General features: G+C 53.4%; 3 protein-coding genes across 4 annotated transcripts; 1 reads left to right on the forward strand and 2 right to left on the reverse strand.

Annotated features, from left to right (window-relative positions):
• Window positions 1-6: 6 nt before the first annotated feature.
• On the reverse strand, window positions 7-2798 carry cnot8 (CCR4-NOT transcription complex, subunit 8). Of its 2 annotated transcripts, XM_068744594.1 has the most exons (7): window positions 2737-2798; window positions 1500-1698; window positions 1215-1408; window positions 973-1134; window positions 748-892; window positions 563-673; window positions 299-485 (listed from the first exon to the last, which is right to left on the reverse strand). In XM_068744594.1, exons 2-7 carry the CDS (start codon window positions 1614-1616, stop codon window positions 357-359), a joined length of 858 nt encoding a protein of 285 aa, XP_068600695.1. In that variant the 5' UTR covers window positions 1617-1698; window positions 2737-2798; the 3' UTR covers window positions 299-356. The 2 variants fall into 2 exon arrangements, with proteins under 2 accessions (XP_068600694.1, XP_068600695.1); XM_068744593.1 differs by having other exon boundaries at window positions 7-673.
• Window positions 2799-3344: 546 nt separating this feature from the next.
• On the reverse strand, window positions 3345-7825 carry fam114a2 (family with sequence similarity 114 member A2). Its single transcript, XM_068744648.1, has 13 exons — window positions 7688-7825; window positions 6976-7207; window positions 6838-6928; window positions 6578-6747; window positions 6366-6500; window positions 6071-6232; window positions 5286-5412; window positions 5102-5187; window positions 4952-5029; window positions 4747-4874; window positions 4600-4672; window positions 4432-4485; window positions 3345-4043 (listed from the first exon to the last, which is right to left on the reverse strand). Exons 2-13 carry the CDS (start codon window positions 7192-7194, stop codon window positions 3942-3944), a joined length of 1425 nt encoding a protein of 474 aa, XP_068600749.1. The 5' UTR covers window positions 7195-7207; window positions 7688-7825; the 3' UTR covers window positions 3345-3941.
• A 730-nt stretch (window positions 7826-8555) lies between these two features.
• Window positions 8556-10558, forward strand: LOC137900818 (microfibril-associated glycoprotein 3-like). The gene is made up of 3 exons (XM_068744960.1): window positions 8556-8591; window positions 9123-9347; window positions 9462-10558. The coding sequence occupies exons 2-3, from the start codon at window positions 9140-9142 to the stop codon at window positions 10145-10147; spliced, it is 894 nt and encodes a 297-aa protein (XP_068601061.1). The 5' UTR covers window positions 8556-8591; window positions 9123-9139; the 3' UTR covers window positions 10148-10558.
• Window positions 10559-18585: the final 8027 nt, after the last annotated feature.

Below are 18585 nucleotides of genomic sequence, written 5' to 3' on the forward strand. Positions count from 1 at the left end.
TACAACGTAGAACATAAAAACAGGAACCGGAACGTGTGTAAACCTGACGGGGGACCGTTTGGACCGGCAGCGGGGGGGCGTACAGGACAGACGGCCCGGAGAGACGCCGCTGCTAAAAGTTTCCCGGCGTGGAAAGGAGCTAAAACAGTTTCATCGTCATTGTGGGGGGGGGGCGGTCCGAACCGGGGAGGGTCCGGTCTGATCCAGGATCTGGTCCCGTGCGGCGTCTGGACAGATTAAAAGAAAGCTGCTGTGGCTGTTCGGCGCCGCGCCCAATAAAAGCGACTAAAAAGAAACGGGCGAAGGGTCCGCTGTCCCCGGGGGCCGTCGGGGGAGGGGGGGGGCGCCGCGCCCAGTCAGTGCTTGTTGTTCGTCTCCTCGGCGCCCGAGCTGGAGATCCCGTTCTGGGGTTGGGTGGAGCCCGATCCCAGGCCGTACAATCTCCCACAATACTTTGCGTCGTCGATGTTATCCTCAAAGAACAGCTGGAGGGGAGATAAGAGAGAAGCGATGAGGCGGCGGCTTCCTCGCTCGGGATGAGAGGCGGCGTTCGTGGCTCCACCTCCTTCATCCTGAAGAACGCCATCCCGGTTAGCAGCGAGTCGGACCCGGCCTGGTGCTGCCGCCCGATCCGCTTCAGCTCCAGCTGGTCCGCCACCTCCTGCAGACCCCCCTGCGCGGACGGACGGACAGACAGACGTCAACGACCGGCGTTCCCGCGGCGACGGCCAAACCTCGCCCACCGACCTTCAGGTTCTTGCAGCTCTTCATCAGGTACTTGACGTCGTAGATGGCGGGGAAGAACAGGTTGAGGATCTGGAAGAAGTCGTGCTCCTCCTCGGGCAGCCGCACGTCCGTCAGGAGCTTCACCAGGTAGCCGAAGTCGTAGCCGCTGAGGAGCAGAAGGGGGCGGGGCCGAGGCGGTTAGTCCGAGCAGGCGTTTAACGCGGGGGGGGCTCCGATCGGACCCACCTGTGGAAGGACAGCCACTTGACGTTCTCACAGAGCACCAGGCCGGACGTCATGAGGAGCTCGGCGAAGTAGAGCGTCTCGATTCCTTCCTCCTCGTGCTTCTTGAACTGGAGGCCCGAGTTCTGCAGGAGGTCGATGGAGTCCTGCGAGTACATGTCCTCTCTGGGGGGGGGGGGGGCAGGAAGGGGACAGTCAGGCCCAGTCCGGTCCACCCGGTCCCCCCCCCCCCCCCCCACACCTACGTCAGGTTGAACTTGAAGTTGAACTGCCACGTGGTGGTGCCGGGGGGGTAGTCCCCGCCCTCGTTCATGAAGGTGAGGCCCAGCTGGATGATCTTCAGGAGGTCCACGTTGCAGCGCAGCAGCTGGTACTGGTAGTCCACCGAGCTGCGGAACTCCCCGATGGGGCGGACCACCACGCCGGGGAACTCCGTGTCCTGGTGGGAAGCGAGAACGGCCCCCCGACCCCGTCAAGGTAAAGCCGCGTTTCGGCTGAAGCGCCCGGCCCCGCCCGCCCCGCCCGCTCACCATGGCGATGAAGTTGTAGCTCTGGATGATCTGCCGGATCTTCCTCATCTCCTCCTCCACGTTGCTCGCCCAGACCTCACAGATTATCTGGCTGGAATCTGGAAGTGCGGCTGGCATGCTGGCGGCCAGGAAGGAAGCTCGACCCCCCGACGGCGCTCAAGGAGGGGGCGGGGCCAGAGGGGCGTGGAGGAGGGCGACTCTGGAGGAGGAGAGACGGCCGTTAGCGAGTACCAGGAACAATCTAGAACCTTTAGATGAGGATCCGGAGAAACTAAAATAATCCTTCTGTTCCTTTTCCTTTGATTAAATACTTCAAAGCTAATCCTGACGCCGTTTAAACGCACCAGAGGAGAATAAACGATGTAAACGTCGACATGCAGAGTTTAATGCTCGATTTAGAACACGGTCGGAATCCGTCTAAATCCGTGGACTCGACGTCGGCTGGAACTGTTCCTGTGACCCCCTTCCTCGAGTTCAGGAGACCCCAGAATGATCCTCCTGGAACCAGGGCTGCTCTGGATCGTAGCCCAACGATGGCCCAGCTTCATCTTCCTCTTCCTCACGGATGGAGATGTTTTCTTCCTGGACCTCCTGATCCTTGATGGACCATCTACAGGCTGCAGGTTTCCAGTGGACCAGGAAGGGGACAGCCCCAGATCCTCACCAAGGCCACGCTTCATGTTGGGGGGGGGGTCTGCTGATCTAGAAGGTCCAGTTTGGTTTCACAGCATTCCACAGAAGAACCTCGGCTAAAGGAAGTCCATGAAGGTCGGCTCAGCGTTTGAACAATATCTCAGAAGTGGTTTATCAGACCACTTCTGAGATATTGTTCAAATCTGACCCCCCCCTGAGGATTGTTCACAACAGACTTAGCTTTAATGCAAAGACCAAAAGCAACTCATTTTAATAATAATATGTTCTTTGTGTGTTTAGAAAACGGGTTTTTAAAAGTAGGGGGAGGAGGGGGGGCTTTAGCGAAAACAAAGTTTAATCTCCCGTTAAAGCTAACTACTGAAGCATCAGCTAGCTTGGTGTTTAGCTCAACGGCTAACGGACGTGTATAAGCTAACCGTAGCTTCACCAAGCTAACCGTAGCTTCACTAAGCTAACCGTAGCGTCACCAAGCTAACCGTAGCTTCACTAAGCTAACAAGACCGGAGCGAATGTTTAACGAACGCATCGTCTCGATGAAGACGGGACGGCGGGTCTCAGCGAAAAGCACAAAACGTCCGTTTACCTCTGAGTGTTTTCGGCGCAACCTGCGAAGTTAGCTAATAGCGCCTCTTTTCTTCTTCCTCGTTGTCTATGGCGAGTCGTCGTTAAACGGTAAATATGCTCACCGCCACCAAGCGGATTTCAAACGCAATGACGTAATTACAGACGATACAGTAGTTTACACGGTTTTACTCAAATTAATTGAACTGTTTTTAAAATTAATTCATATATAAATTTATAATATAATTACATATGAACACAAATACTAAAATAAACATCCAAAGTACTCGTATTTTACCTCTCAGTAATTTAAATTCATACTGCTGATACATCATCACATCTGAGAGGACGCTCAAAATACTTTTACTTAAGTAAAGGTATTTCACCTGTTACAAGTTGTTGTACTTGTTGTTAAAACGAGACTTATACTCATCGTCTTTGTGATCCCAGGGTTTTTTGCAGATATCCTACGTTTAACATTTTTTGATGTGTATTTTATCCACAAAAACTTGTCAGGGCCAAACTTTAGGTTTTACATTTTAGCAGTTTTCTTTACACCTCAACCAAAAATTGTTTCCTACAACAGAAACTATCCCAATTCAATGAAGAAAGCGAAGTTTGAGACGTCTCTTTATTGGGAACGTCCTAGCCACAATGCTAGCCCCACCCCCGTGGTTTTACCAAAATGATTGATGCATTTCTAAACTATGACAAATTACATCCAGAATTCCACTCAAACATAGAAATCACAGGTCTAACCTTTATAAAAGCAAATTTATAAGAATTCAGCTCAAACAGGTGACAAAGAGAAAAAGAAATGAACCCGACAGAAGACCGACTGGATGAAACTTCTGTCGGGCTGATGACGACGGTTCTGGTCCGAGGTCAGTCCTGATCGTCGCCTCATTAAATCCACACCGACAGCCGGTCTGCTCGGGATCGAAGGACGAGGCTGTAAAAACCGTGTGACGGTGCATTCAGGGTCCTCAGAATAACGAGCTCCCTGCAAGAAGGACGCACTTGAATGCCTCAAGTCGCAGCAGCAACGGGAAATTGGATCCTGATGTCATCGGCGCAGAAGCACGAGTCGTTACCGTGACAACGCCGCTTCCCGTTTGCCTCAGCTCGCATCCCACGACAAAGGACCCTGAAGTTAACACTGCTTTACAAAAACACATCCCTCATCCAGGCCCGAGACGTCCCGGGTCGTGGCGGCGGTGGGCGGGGTCACTGCTCGCCGGACTCCTCCCGCCTCCGGATGTGGGAGATCTCCAGGACGGGCTTCAGCAGCTGGAAAGCGTCCTGGATGTAGGAAGCGCTGTTGGAGGCCTGCGGACGACAAGACGGAAAACGTCCTCAGGCTTTCACTCCAGGTCGATGAAGACGAGCAGGGAAAGGGTTAATGTCCTGAAAGGGTTAATGCCCCGAAGCACGACGGCAGAATCCGCTCATCTGCTGCAGCAGCACATCTGGAGTCATCCAGGTGTTCAATGACTCGATAAAGGACGCAGGTCAATCCGAGTCCCCTCGGGCGAGCGCTAATGTTAGCGTTAGCATCCAACGCGGGCCGCGTTGCCGTTCAAACAGGTAAACAGGAAGTTGGATAGAATAAACAAACTGCAGAACATTTATATTAGCGATATAAATCTGTACCGATACAGAGTCAAGGCAGGTTACTATGGCAACGTGTGTGTGTGTGTGTGTGAGAGAGACACACCTCTAAAAACACTCCCGTTATCAGCGGGTTGAGGACGTCGCCCGTCTCGTTCGCCTGCACAGAAGAACATTCAGAGCGCTTTACGATCCGCTTCGTCCGAGATCGACAGACAAATAAAAAATCAATTAGTCAGAAAAGACATTTATTGATCGTCCTCTGAAGACTTACGCCCGCCGCCGTTAAACAGGAAGTGAACTTCTTGGACAGCAGTGAGATTTCTTTACACAGGACGACAGTTAGCCTGCAGACACGGAGATGTTTAAAGGACAGGTGCGCCTGGGGGAGGGGCGGCCGCCCAATCAGAAGCTGCCTTACTGGGACAGGGCGACGGCCTCTGCGCCGCCGCCGCCGGAGGAGAGGACGCTCTCCGCTAGCTTGTGGAACAGCTGGATGGAGCGAGCCGTCAGCAGAGCCAGAGTCCGGATGGCGGCGGCGTGAACCTCCTGCAGGTAAAGGTTCCTTCATCAGAGAGGCGCTGCTTCATCATCATCATCATCATCATCATCATCATCATGCCTACCTCCACAGAGAACCTGTGCCCCTCCCCCTCCTGGGCTCCCGCCATGCGGGCGATCCGGCTGCAGGCGTCCTTACAGGCCTGATGGACGTCGAGCAGGTTTATGAGGCCTTTGTCAATAAAGTTTGATTTGAAGCGAGCGTCGGTCGGTACCTGGACGAGCGCGTCAGCTGAGGCAGAGACGCCGAGAGCCCCCAAGGCCTCCGTCACCCCCCCCTCGAACTCTGAGCCATCCTCATCTGAAAAATAAAAGGAGATCAACAAGGAGGCTCGTCTCAGGCTCGACGCCGGAAACTCGACCCCCCCCCCCCCGTCAGAACTCATTCAGAGACCTTACCCTTCCTCTCCTCCTCCTCATCATCATCATCAAATTCCACCAGGGAGAACGAGTCCTTGATGAGCTGAAGCTCCTCCCTGAGCTGAAGCAGCTCGTCTCCAGACAAGGTGGTCAGGACCGACTTCACCTGCAGCGCGCACGCACACACACACACACACACGCACACACACACACACACGTACACATACGCACACACACACACGCACGCACGCACACACACACACACGCACGCACACACACGCACACACACACACACACGTACACATACGCACACACACACACGCACGCACGCACACACACACACACGCACGCACACACACGCACACACACACACACACGTACACATACGCACACACACACACACGCACGCACGCACACACACACACACGCACGCACGCACACACACACACACACACACACGTACACACACGCACACACACACACAGGCACACACACGTACACACGCACGCACGCACACACACACGCACACGTACACATACGCACGCACACACACGTACACACACACATACACACGTACACATACGCACACACACACACACACGTACACATACACACACACAGGCACAGGCACAGGCACACACACACACAGAGAGGCACACACACGCACACACACACACACACACACACACACACACACACACATACACGCACACACACACGCACACACACACACACGCACACACACACACACACACACACACAGACCCCGTCAGTTCAAAGGGTCCCCCAGAGACAGCTCAGGACGCGTCCCCCCCCCCTCCCACCTTGGACTCGCTCTCCCGGGACAGAATCTCCAGGGCCTCCAGGTGAGCCAGACCCTGAAACTCATCGAACAGCATCCCATAATGAGCCGCCGCCTTCTCCTCCGACTCGGACCGTTTCTCCGGCGTCTGCAGCTCCTCCCGCTCCCCCGCCTCCCTCAACACCTGAAAGACAAACGGCCAGAGAGCTGGAGGACGGAGACGGACGTTATTCACACGAGCATCTTCCTCTTCCTCTTCCTCTTCCTCCTGGACCCAACCAGACAGAAGAGGCGGGGCGTCCGGTCCGCCGCTCTACCTGGGACAGCGTGGCGTTCCGGACCATCAGTCCTTTGGTCTTCCTAAAGCCGGGATCTCCTTCTGCTATCGCGTCCATCGTCTTCTTCCCGATGAACTCCAGGGCGTCCAGACCGCCGCTGATCACCGTCTTCCCCTGAGGGGCGGGGCGGGACGCCGGCGTTAGCGCGGAGGGTCCGTTTCAAGGACCAGAACCAGAACGTGTCTGCTCACGGTGCTCTGGACGGCGCTGGTGAGAGACGTCAGCATCCCCATGGCGCCCCCGTCCGCGTCGCCCGTCTGACTGCCGGCTGCGGCGCCGATCGACACGCCACCCGTCTCGGCGGGACCGGGGATCCCCAGCGATGTCTCGGCTTTCTCCATCACCTGAGTGAGACCCTGTCCTGTCGGGACGGCAGAAACAAGCGGCGATGAGACGAGGACGGCTGCAGCCGCAGGACGAAGACCAGGCCGGCCTCGGCCTCGGCACCCACCCACGGTCGCCACGGTAGCCGTCGCCGTGGACAAGATGGACTGTCCCCAGCTGCCCCAGTAACCCCAGCCGGCCTGAGACACAGTGGACGCCTGAGACAGGGGAGCGGAAGACGACACGGACGTGAGATGAGAGACACGTTTTCAGACGGGAGTCGGTGGCGTCTGGTCAGTGCCTTCGCCGGCTGCTCCGCGGCGTTCGCCGCGTCCTCGACTTCGGCAGCGGACGGCGAGTCCGGCCTCCTCCTGGCTCTCCTCGTCGGGGCCACATCGGTGGAAACATCCGGCGCGGTCGGCGAGGAGCCGTCGGGAGCAGCATCCTGGACCGGCGGTGGCGCCGCCACGCCCCCGGCTGACATGTCGGCGTCGTGCCTGAAACAGGATGAAACCCGTCAGCCAGATAACTAACCGGGTAAACGCCGCTCATCCGGTACCGGGACGTTCATCCCGTCACCGTCTAACGCAGAGGAAACAGTTTACCTGCAGTTACAGGACATTCAACAACAGGTGTGTGTGTGTGTGTGTGTGTGCGTTCAGCTGGAGATGCACTAACAGAAGAGGTCCGACCCCCCCCCCGTGTGTTCCGTGTTCTGTGCGACCGGAACACCTCAAAGCAGAACCTCACACACACTCTGAACCCGATAATCAGCCCCAGCTGCTGCTGCAATAGGAAATAACAGGCCTGTTGCGTCACGGCTCGCTACTGAGCTACGGCTAACTTAGTTTTCATGCTAGCATGACCGGAAGGAACGGAAAGTGTGTTTTCTCCGGTCTCTAGTAAATATTACGTTTTAATAGTCATCGATGACGTCACTTCAGCATGAAAGCATGATGGGTTGTTGACAGACTCACCTTTTCTGCTGCTAAAGCCCTGATGCTAGTTAGTTACGGTATGCTAGCGGCCAGCTTCCGGTCTTTATTACTGCTTAATCGATTACTTGCAGGTGTCACAAGTTCTAGTTTTCCAATACACGGTTTAATAGGTCTTCTCGCTGTGTTGGTCCACCGTGATCAGCCACGTCACATTGTGTTTTTACAAATTGTTAGCCACGGTCGAAGCTAGTTCCGGTTTGTGATTTCAGAATAAATAGGTAAAACAAAGAACAGCGTAAACTTTAGAGCGTAAAACATATTAAATATAATCTTTACATTTATATAAAAACTATTTGACTCGTCTGAATAATTTTTGCATGGCATTTAGTGACGTAGTGGACCCCGGTGTTATGCTTATATTTTGAAGGCAAATCGCTTCACTTCCGCTCTCTCGCTTTGATGCGTTTGGCAGGCAAGACGTCCGGTATCGTCAAAATAAAACTACCAACCTCTTAAGAAAAATAAGAGTACCGATTTCACAAATAAAAATATACATATTTGTTAACCGTTAACAGTTAACCGGTTGCTTTTGTATTAGACTAACACAAATACAAACAACATGTTAGCAATCATTACAGAACTAAAGTCTGTAGTTACATAAAAATGCATTTCACACTTTATTGTTTACATTATTTGATGTTTACTCAGCCTTGGATAATAAACAATGAAAGATAAACAACATATTTTCAATATTCAACATTTCAATTAATTAAAAATTAACTATTCGCCCTGTTTGATATCTTTAAAGTAACAAACATTACGTCGTGTGACATACTTTATTCCACCTGAAGCCCCGCCTACTCAGTGACACCTGAAGCAGGAAGTAAACTGTGCCAGAGGTCTGCATTCGCTTTGTTTCAACGTCTGAGGCTAAACCAGGACAGTAAGGACTTCATATTGATTAACATCATTATTTATAAACTGTTTGTTGTTCATTTCCATCGATTATTGGATGTTTTAGGCCGCTGTCCCAGCAGGTGGAATCACTGCTCCGGAGTTACCTGGGGCTTTACCTGAGGCTTTACCTGAGGCTTTACCTGTGGCTTTACCTGAGGGATGTGATCAGGGAAACTCGATCAATCCAGTTTATTTTTAACATGAAGCAGTGAAAAGTCAAAGATACCAGTCAGATTTATTTCTCTCTGTCAGAACACTTTTATTTTTTTAACTTTGCTGTGTAAACTTTCGTTGACATATTTTTCAGATTTTAAATAAAATGCTGCGAGAGAATCTAAAACATAAAAAGTGTGTTCGGATCCACGTTCGCGTTGAGTCGGGGGTGAAGCCGGTCCGGTTCCTCCAGGGACCTGCACACGGTCCCTGGAGGAACCGGACCGGCAGGTTGTTCCAGGCGTCTCGGAGGACCCAGATCCAGATCCAGACTGCTCCAGCCCTGACTCCAGTTCTCCTGCAGGTCCGTCTCCTGCTGACATGATCCTCCAGCTGCTCCTCACCGTCCTGCTGCTCGGCGGCCGGAGGGCAGGCGGAGCTCAGAACCGGTCGGATGCCGACCCGGCGTCCCTCCTGCGTCCGGCCGGGGTCGTGGTGGCGAAGGAGGGGTCCAGCGTCCTGATCGAGTGCAACGTCACCGGCGGCCGCGGCGGCGTGGCGTGGTTCAGCTCCAAAGGGCCTCTGATCGGTGAGTCGGCACAGAGGGGGGCGTGACCCGGACCGGTTCTGTGTCCGGTCTGCAGCGGGTCAGATTCCAGACATGACCCGTCTCTGTCCTGGGTTCTGCTGTGTTTGGCTCCAGGTGGGAAGTGGCAGATCCAGGAGGGCGGAGCTCTGAACATCACCCCGGTGTCCTTCGAGGACCGCGGCCGCTACACCTGCGCCTCCTCCTCCTCCTCCTCCTCCTACAGCGTCACCCTGCGGGTCGCCCTCACCCACAGCGGCCTCGGGCTGCACTTCGTGGTCGTCTGCCTGGTGGCGTTCTCTGTCACCATGATCCTCAACGTGACGCTGCTCTGCATGGTCAGCAGCCACCTGAGGAAGACGGAGCGCGCCATCAACGAGTTCTTCCACACCGACGGCGCCGAGAAGCTGCAGAGGGCGATCGAGGTCGCCAAACGGATTCCCATCGTCACGTCGGCCAAGACGCTGGAGCTCGCCAAGGTCACGCAGTTCAAGACGCTGGAGTTTGCCCGCCACATGGAGGAGCTGGCGCGGAGCATCCCCCTGCCGCCGCTCCTCACCAACTGTCGCGTGGTTGGGGAGGAGGAGGAGGAGGCGGAACCTGGAAATCCCAGGACTCAGCCTTCATTGTCCACGTCTGGGAACAGAGCAGCCATCGCCCCGCCCTCCTCTGACACACACGAGATAGTCCCGCCCACGGAGGAGGCGCTGCTGTCAAATGAAGGTAACGCCCACAAAGACTTGGTCCACTCCGTCTGTGAGACGGCGTGGACCGAGGAGGAGGAGGCTGAGATACATCTATGAGGAGGAGGAGGAGGAGGAGGAGGCTCAGATACATCTGTGAGGAAGAGGAGGAGGAGGCTGAGATACATCTGTGAGGAGGAGGAGGAGGCTCAGATACATCTGTGAGGAAGAGGAGGAGGAGGCTGAGATACATCTGTGAGGAGGAGGAGGAGGAGGCGTCTCGATTGATTTAAAGGAGAGGAAGCAGAAATATGAGCTCGGGTTCCTTTCAGGGCCGTAAACGTTCCTCAAATCTGACGGCTCAGATTCAAGCTCCGGAAGTCAAACCTTCGTCTCGAGGCGATGAAGAGGAGCTGAAAACGGACCGGAGAAGGAAGAGGAAACTCCCTTCACCTGTCTGTTCAGGTGTCGCTGCGCCGAGCCTCGGGGGGGCGCTGTTGGACTTTTTAGAAATTGCACGTTGTGATAAAGTGTGTGTGTGTGTGTGTGTGGTGGTGGTGGTGGTGGTGGGGGGGGGGGGTACTGACGTCACACCTGAGGCGCACTTTGAGGCTCTGGTTGAACTGTTTTTAAATCGTCCCTCTTCATCACGCGTCTGCGTGTTTCCTGATGCTGAAGTAGAAACAGGCTCGTGATGAAATATCAGATCGAGCGTGACTCCGGGTGAGACCAATCAGGGGAGGGGGGGGGGGAGGGGGGACAGGAAGTGCCAAGAGGAAACTGTCACAATAAAGCAGGGAGATCAAAGCCCAAACCGTCTTCTTCTTCTTCTATCTGAGAGACACCTGAAATGTTTCTCCGGCCCGACCCGGGAAACAATAACCTTGAGTTGAACGCCTCCTGGAATCCACCCCCCCCCCCCCCTCCCCCTCGGAGAGCGTATCTAAACGGGATTGATTGGACGGAGCGATCGTTCATCACGGCGAGCTGGGGAGCGACGAGAGGAAGATTTTACGGATAGGATCGTTTCAGCAGGCTGCAGGTAAACTAAATCAATCGATCGGCTCTGCAGAGGAATCTATGGCGGGTTGAGAGATTGATTAGCTTAAAGAGGCATTTATAGCAGCCTGATTAGGGCAGACAGGCTGGAGCGTGTTGGAATCAATCAAGGTTATTTATCTGCCCCGGGTTGCCCCGTGAAAGCCGAGCCGCGGCCCCCCCGTGCTACATTACATAAATTAATGACGCCTCAGTGAGCAGTAAATTTGGGCCTCCTGAACTGAAATTGCTAATAAAATTGGCTCTGAAGAAAAAGGCCTTTAATTTTATTTCCAATCAGCCTGAAGGAAGACGGAGGGAGAGAAGTCCAGGGACGGAGCGGCGGATGACGGATTCGATGGCAGGAGGTTGCCGGATGACTCGCACAACCGGAGGGCAGCAATGATCCCAAAGACAAACTGAACGGGACCCGAACAGGGTCCAGGCGGGACTATTTAAGGGACTTGTGCAGGACCGCGTCACGGACTCTAACCCACAGCTGCAGACGAGAGGACACGAGAACTTGTCCTTGTCTCACTCGGAGCTGGAATCAAAGTCTTCTCCTCTCCTGATGCTTCGTGTCTCTGCTGTCGGCAGCCTTGGCTTGAGTCCTTTGATGTTCTCATCGAGCTCCCCGAGTGGCTGCTCTTGGATGACATTGACTATTTATGTTCCTCCTTATTCGGCGCCTCCTCCTTATCTCTCGCTACGAACCTCAAACGGACCCTGGCGAGGACGCGTCTCATCCGCGGCTGAGCGGCGCCAACGCCACCAGCCTGCGTTTTGCTCAAGTGACGGCGCTTTTAACACGCCGAGATTCCAGAACGCTTTTATACGAGGAGCAACGCCACACGGGAGCGCCGCCCACTGGAGCATCCAGAGCAGCAACACGCCGCCGCGGCCCTCCACCTCCAACAGAGCACGCCATGCCAGGAGCGCTCCGATGGCGTCACGCCGCCGGCCAACACGTCCACAGACTGCCCAGATAGGAAAACTAATCAGGAGCCCGAAGGTGGAAACCATGGCAACCGGGTTTGAGAGACAGGAAGTAGCATCACGTCTGTGCCGAACATGAAAGGATCCGTCCGTTCATCCTCTCCGGCTCGCCTTGGAGGACCCTGAGGCGTTCCAGGGTCTACCCCAGGCCCTCCTCGGAAACCCTCAAAGGGAGGCGCCCCGGAGGCATCACGCCGAGCAGCAGCTCTCCTCTGATCCCCCCCCCCCGAGGAGCCCTCAACCTCCAAGGCTGAGCCCAGCCACCCTGAACAGGAAGCGGGACCCCAGGAGCGTGGGGGGCGGGCTGGAGGAACACCCAGAGGAACACCTGGAGGAACACCTGGAGGAACACCCGGAGGAACACCTGGAGGAACACCTGGAGGAACACCTGGAGGAGCACCTGGCTCTCTGAGTGCCGATCAACACGACAAGGCTGCAGGATTTTTCTCCGGATGCTGCTTCATCATTAATTCATCAGGAGTCCTGGAGGAGTCTTAGCAGCTGCCTCCTCCTCCTCCCGTGATGTCACGGGAGGAGGAGGAGGCAGGAGAACAGCCGCGCTTTCATCTGGTTCCTGCTCAAGCCGAAGGCGCAGCTATTTCTTCACGGGCCGTCTTCTCACATCACAACGTCGTCGTTTTGTGATCTGGAGATAACGCGTTCATTTATCTTGTTATCGTTAGAAAGGGGGGCGGAGCCTGACGCGCCGAAGGCGGCGGCGCTTCAAAGGAAACCAAATGAGGTTTGTTGTAAGAACAATTTAAGAGAATTTACAAGTCGCTGAAGTCAAAGGAAGCCGAAGGAGCAAACAACCAAACAAACAACAAACAACCAACAACCAAAAACCAACCAAACAACCAACCAACAAACAAACAACAAACAAACAGCACAGGCCACGGAGTCGCTGAAGGTCGACTTGAGAGACGTTATGTAGCAGTAAACTATGTAAACAACAGACACTATAATATAATATAATATAATATATACACAACTCCTCCATTGGTGTTTGAATGGTACCACTTATAAAATGATCCAGAGGAGGAGCGGTGGGAGTCCCGGCTGGTGCCCAGCTCCTCCTCTGCTCGCCGATGAGGCTGCAGGAGCAGCGTGGAGGAGCGAGGGTTTGGAGGTCGAGGCGTGTCTCCAGCCACCGGTCGTCCCGTAGAGGTCGACCTGAGGAGGGGGGGCGTGACCGATACTAAAACACGTCAGTCACGCTGATTGATCTCCCACCGCACACGCATGGGTGGTATTATTATTATTATTATTATTATTACCTTTAATTCATCCTCGAGGCTTCGACTAAACGACTGAACTATTACGAGAGCTCTGTAAAAGCTCCCTGATAATTACTCGCCTTTCAACATCTACAAACGGAATAACGTGAAAGCTTCATCCAGCCGGTCCCTGAAAACGCGCTCTGCAAACCAGAGACCGCATTCTACCCGTAACCATAGAAACAAAAACAGCACTTGACTGTTTCGTGTGGAAAGTTAGACGAAGGAATATTAAACAGCTTTTTGCGCCGTGGAAGTGAAATGTGCCGAACGGATGGAGGGATGACTCTCCTCCGTCTCCTCTCGCTGTGAGGTCACAGATTAGGATAATCCAGATTGAGATCCGATCCACGAATCTGATTCACGTTTACCTCCTGAAGGTCCTGATCTGGATCCTGAAGGGGACCCGGATCTAGAACAACTACCAGACTCCTCATGAATCCAATGAGCTCCGGGTTCTCCTGGTCCTGGGGTCACGTGATGAGGCTCGGCCAATCACGTCACCTGAATAAAACACGGCGCGTTTGATGTTTCATCCTCGGTAGCAGCAGGTCGACCTCATTAAAGGCGTGTCCCTGAGGTGGGCGGCGGCTTCGTTGACTATCGGGCTCTGTGCTTTCACGGTCCCGTTTAGGTGATTGATCGTGAGCGTTAGTGATAAATGTAGCGATTTAATGTCCTCTGGGGCCTCTCGGCGATCAGCTCATTTAGTAAACAGCACCTGCAGACCGTCCAATCAGAGTGGAGCAGCAGCCCGTCGTCGCGATGACATCACGCAGGTTGACGACGTCAGCGCCTTCGATCCAATCAGGTCTGCTGATTGAGATTTAACCAGCGGGAGAGTTTATCAGGTGGGTCGTCTTCAGGGACCGCCCCCTCCTCAGGTGTTTTTGTCATGGTCTTAAGCCCCGCCCTGCTGACAAGACAACGAGGCTGGAGCATGACCTTTGACCTCTTACTCATCGGCTGTTATCTCCCGTTTGTCACCTCAGAACCGCAACACAAAAGATGTTCGGCTCTTTTGTTGGAGGTGTGTTGGAAGCAGACCAGAAGTTAATGTGAAAATGACTTCATTGATCGGGAACCGGATTTTCTTTTGTGAAGCTGAGCGGATCCTTTCTGATTGAACGTCCTTCTAAATGTTAATGCTCCTTCCGTCTGTGTTTAGAATTCAATCAGGAGACAAATGAAGTGAGGATAATCGTTTCTTATCAGGTGATGGATGATAATTAATCTGTCGGAAAGTCTCTGACTCCTCGGGGAGATAAATCCCTCAGGAGTCCAGACTCTGGTGGCGGTGGCCAATGAGCCTGCAGAGACTAAAACCCGCGACATTTGACGTGATTATTTTCAACATGCATCGGCGACCCGAACCCGTTTCCTCTCGAATGTTTCAGGAAAACAAAACCTGTGTTCCTTCCGGTGTTTTTTGTTGTTGTTTTTTTTCCGGCTGTGGAACGCTCCGCGGTCGGCGAGCGCCGTTTTCGCTCGGGGTGTTGGCGGCGAACGAGCCCGGAGGGTAGATCAGATCACGGCCCTCAGACGCGCCGCCGTTAAATGAGACGTCAGGAGGCCTCAGTCTTCCAGAACAGCAGGAGTAAACACACCGGGAGGAGATAAACGGGGGAGGAGGCGGGAGAGGAGCGGGGAGGAGGCGGCTGAAAATGTCATTACGGCAAACGCCAAGGTCTCGCCTTGGAGAAAACAAACGGCGCCTCCCGTCCTGCTCTGCTGAGGCTGTTTACGCGTTTGCCTCTGCGTGGCTAATGCAATAACTCACAGTAAACATGCAGCCGGAAGCGGCGCCGTCGCTCCGGCTGGGATTTAAAGCCCCGCCTCTGACAAATGGTCGGCGCTGGAAATTGTGCAGAATCAATAAGTTGCACAGCAGAAGCTAATTCCGTGGCTTTACCGTCTGCGTTTCATCAGGCGCCGTGAGATCACCGCAGCGTGCGAGAGGCGGCGGCCGGCTGAAGCAGCACGTGGTCACGTGACGCGTGGAAGAGGAAGGAGCTGTTTCTGCAGAGCCTCTCGTCCACAGAGGAGCAGCGATTGATCGGATTTGTGCCGCGAGCGCGCCGCCGAGCAAAGCCGGCGCTCGGCCACGTGGCTTTTGTGTCAATCATTTTAGAGTAAATTATAAATACCAATACAGTCGATCAATGAGGATCAAAGGCTCCACATGGAAACAGATCATTTACATAAAGGATATGGATTACAAGTTCATTGATCACGTATACAGATCCTTTATGGTCATCCATAACTTAAATCCAGTTAACCCTTTAAGACAAACTCACTGTCAGTAAGATGAAAGGAACTGCTAATTGATGGCTTGTAGATGTTTCTCCCGGGACTCATGTTCCAATCGATCGGTGCTGAGGCCCAGTCCGGCCGGCTCTGCCTGACGGATGGCCGGCTGTCGTCCGGCAGTCTAATGTAGTATCAATTACTTGATTCCTGCCTGCACTCGGTCAGGTCCATTGATACGGCATCCAGATCGTCAATAGAGCCCAGCCAGAGGCCAGAGTGGCGTCGCTAATCTTTGTAATGCATATGGAGTGTTAGCATAGCCGACATGGCGCAGAGGGCAGCGCATTACTCACAGTAGTAATCTACTGTATCACCAATAAGCTGATCGGTGACCGCAGCCAAATCCATTGATACCGCAGCGAATGGTGTGTGTGTGTGTGTGCGTGTGTGTGTGTGTGTGTGTGTGTGTGTGTGTGTGTGTGCGTGTGTGTGTGTGTGTGTGCATATGTGTGTGTGTGTGCGTGTGTGTGTGTGTGTGCGTGTGTGTGTGTGTGTGTGTGCGTGTGTGTGTGTGTGTGCGTGTGTGTGTGTGTGTGTGTGCGTGTGTGTGTGTGTGTGTGCGTGTGTGTGTGCGTGTGTGTGTGTGCGTGTGTTTGTGTGTTTCCCGCTGAAGGTCTGAGCTCATTTAAACTGTATGAATTGATTTTTTGGGCCTCAGAATCTTTCTCAGATGAATATGAGAGCCCATCTGAACTTTGCCTGGACTCACGATCAATGAATGCTGATTAGATGGAGGATTGATTGATTGAGTGAAACACAGTCAGGCACGTTTTCTGCTGTTTTTCCATTCGGAATGATTTCCTGCATTCATTTCCTTCGATACGGAGGTAAGGATTCCAACGTCCCTTGAACCTCTCGGCCAGAAACACCTCTCCTGAGGTCCCCGTCGGAACCAGAGGTTCCCTGGGTCCTGACCCGGTTTGTTTGAGTTCTGCTGTTCAAGAGGCTGAAACGTACGAAGCTTCAGCCGACGCTCCGTCAACAAACAAGCAATTTAGCTGTTTGTGAGGCGAAGCAGGTATCGAGAGCAGATGGCAGCAAACAGGTTAGATTCTGGGGTGGGGGGGCTTTATGAGGGTATTTGGGGGGGGGGGGTCTGCAAACCGCTGAGAGAGTTGATGAAGCAGCAGGAGACACTTTAGAAACACGCAAACAGCAGAGAGAGAGAAACGCTGCATTTTCTTTAATGGGTGTAATTTTTGAAAATGGAGAGGGACGTTTTAAGTGGAGGAATATTTAGAAAACAAACAGCTCCTTCCTCCCCGGTGGAGGAAGAGGAAGAGGAAGTCATTGACATCCCTCACATTCAGTCTTCCGGATGAAAGACGCTGCAGAAACCGCGATCAGACAGTCCTTGTGTTACGACCACAACTGGTTCAGAGGGTACAGCATCTTTTACGTAATCCCGCTAACAAACAAACAAACAAACAAAAACTAGAACCTCCTTGGCGGAGGTAATAATTGGAGGCTAATATCACTTTTTAGCTTTTTAGTTAAAAAAATTGTTTTGTCTGATTTTGAACAAAAGCTAACGGTTAAATGAGCACAAAGCATGCAGGCTGGATGGAGATTGCAGCAGCTAGCAGCAGCTAGTAGTAGCTAGCAGCATTAGCAGCAGTTAGCAGCATCTAGCAGCAGCTAGTAGTAGCTAGCAGCAGCTAGCAGCATCTAGCAGCAGCTAGCAGCATTAGCAGCAGCTAGCAGCGAGCTCCTCTCTGAGAGGCCTTTGAAAACCCTCAGGTTGGATATTTCCCACTGCTGTCAGAAACAGGAGGCCAGAAACGGGCAGCAGGCGGGACGTCTGGGGACAGCAGACCTTCAACTGGGACGACGGGGGCTATTTATCGCCGCGGCACTAAACTTAAGGCAACAACAACAACAACCACAAAAATCACTTTTGGGACAGATTTGTTTGTGACCAGCTGTGATATTTAAAAGCACACAGCCAAAACGTGTCAGGGTAAATAGTCAGATACAGATGGAGCTAATATGAGGGACGCTGTGGGCCCGGGGAGGGGGCCCGGGTCCAGGAACAGCCCAACGGTCCTGCCTCTGCCAGTTCCACCAGGAGGCCGAGGGAATACTGATGGCGCGTACCGAATCCAGACTGGAGCCGAGCAGCCGCCGCCACAGAGGCGTCCATTGATAAAAGGCGTTTCGCGTGCTAGCATGCTAAACTGACAATAACGATGAGTAAACATGACAAAAACTAAAAGGACTTCTGAGACTGAATTAAAAAATGGCTTCTGGCTGACTTTCAGAAAAGCTGCGAGCCGCTTTACGGCTTCCTCCGAGCGCGCCGGCGTGAGCGATGGCTCGGCCGCCGATCTATCCAGGAACGCCGGGCGATTAGAAATCATCAGACGAGAGAAGCAAATGGGAACCATAAAACAATCGTGCCTCGGTTCGGCTCGGCGAATCAGTCACGGCTGATATTATCGGTGCTGCGGTGATTCCTCTGCTGGGTGATCACTTCCTGACCTTTAACGCCATCAAGAAAGGGGCGTGTTCACGCATAACTCATCTTCCAGTCGTCCTCCAGTCTCTTTATCACCGCAGAAAGAAAGCCGAGGAGCTTCATCCACAGCTAACGCTGCTTTAGCCTAGCATCGCTAACAACAGGTGACATCAGGTAGCTGTTTGGGGGCGGGGCTGCACACCCTTCAGGTGTTGTTTTTGACAGGTACAGAATAAGAAAACAGTCTTTTACTTAATCTTTTCAGATGACACAAATTAAATTTAGTGAACGCCGCCTTTGCATGGCGACATAATCTGACCCCCCCCCCCCCCAGCGGAGAGAACCCTGACCTCCACTTCTTAACCTTTGCCGCCTCTCTCCGCCCTCTGACACATGATGAACAAATCCCAAATCCCCAACACCGTCAGGCGTCTGTAATCTGCTCCAAGGCGGGTTTCTGACGGGCCCGAGTGTTCGGA

The sequence above is a fragment of the Brachionichthys hirsutus genome, chromosome 10, assembly GCF_040956055.1.
Source record: "Brachionichthys hirsutus isolate HB-005 chromosome 10, CSIRO-AGI_Bhir_v1, whole genome shotgun sequence".
NCBI classification, from domain to species: Eukaryota; Metazoa; Chordata; class Actinopteri; order Lophiiformes; family Brachionichthyidae; genus Brachionichthys; species Brachionichthys hirsutus.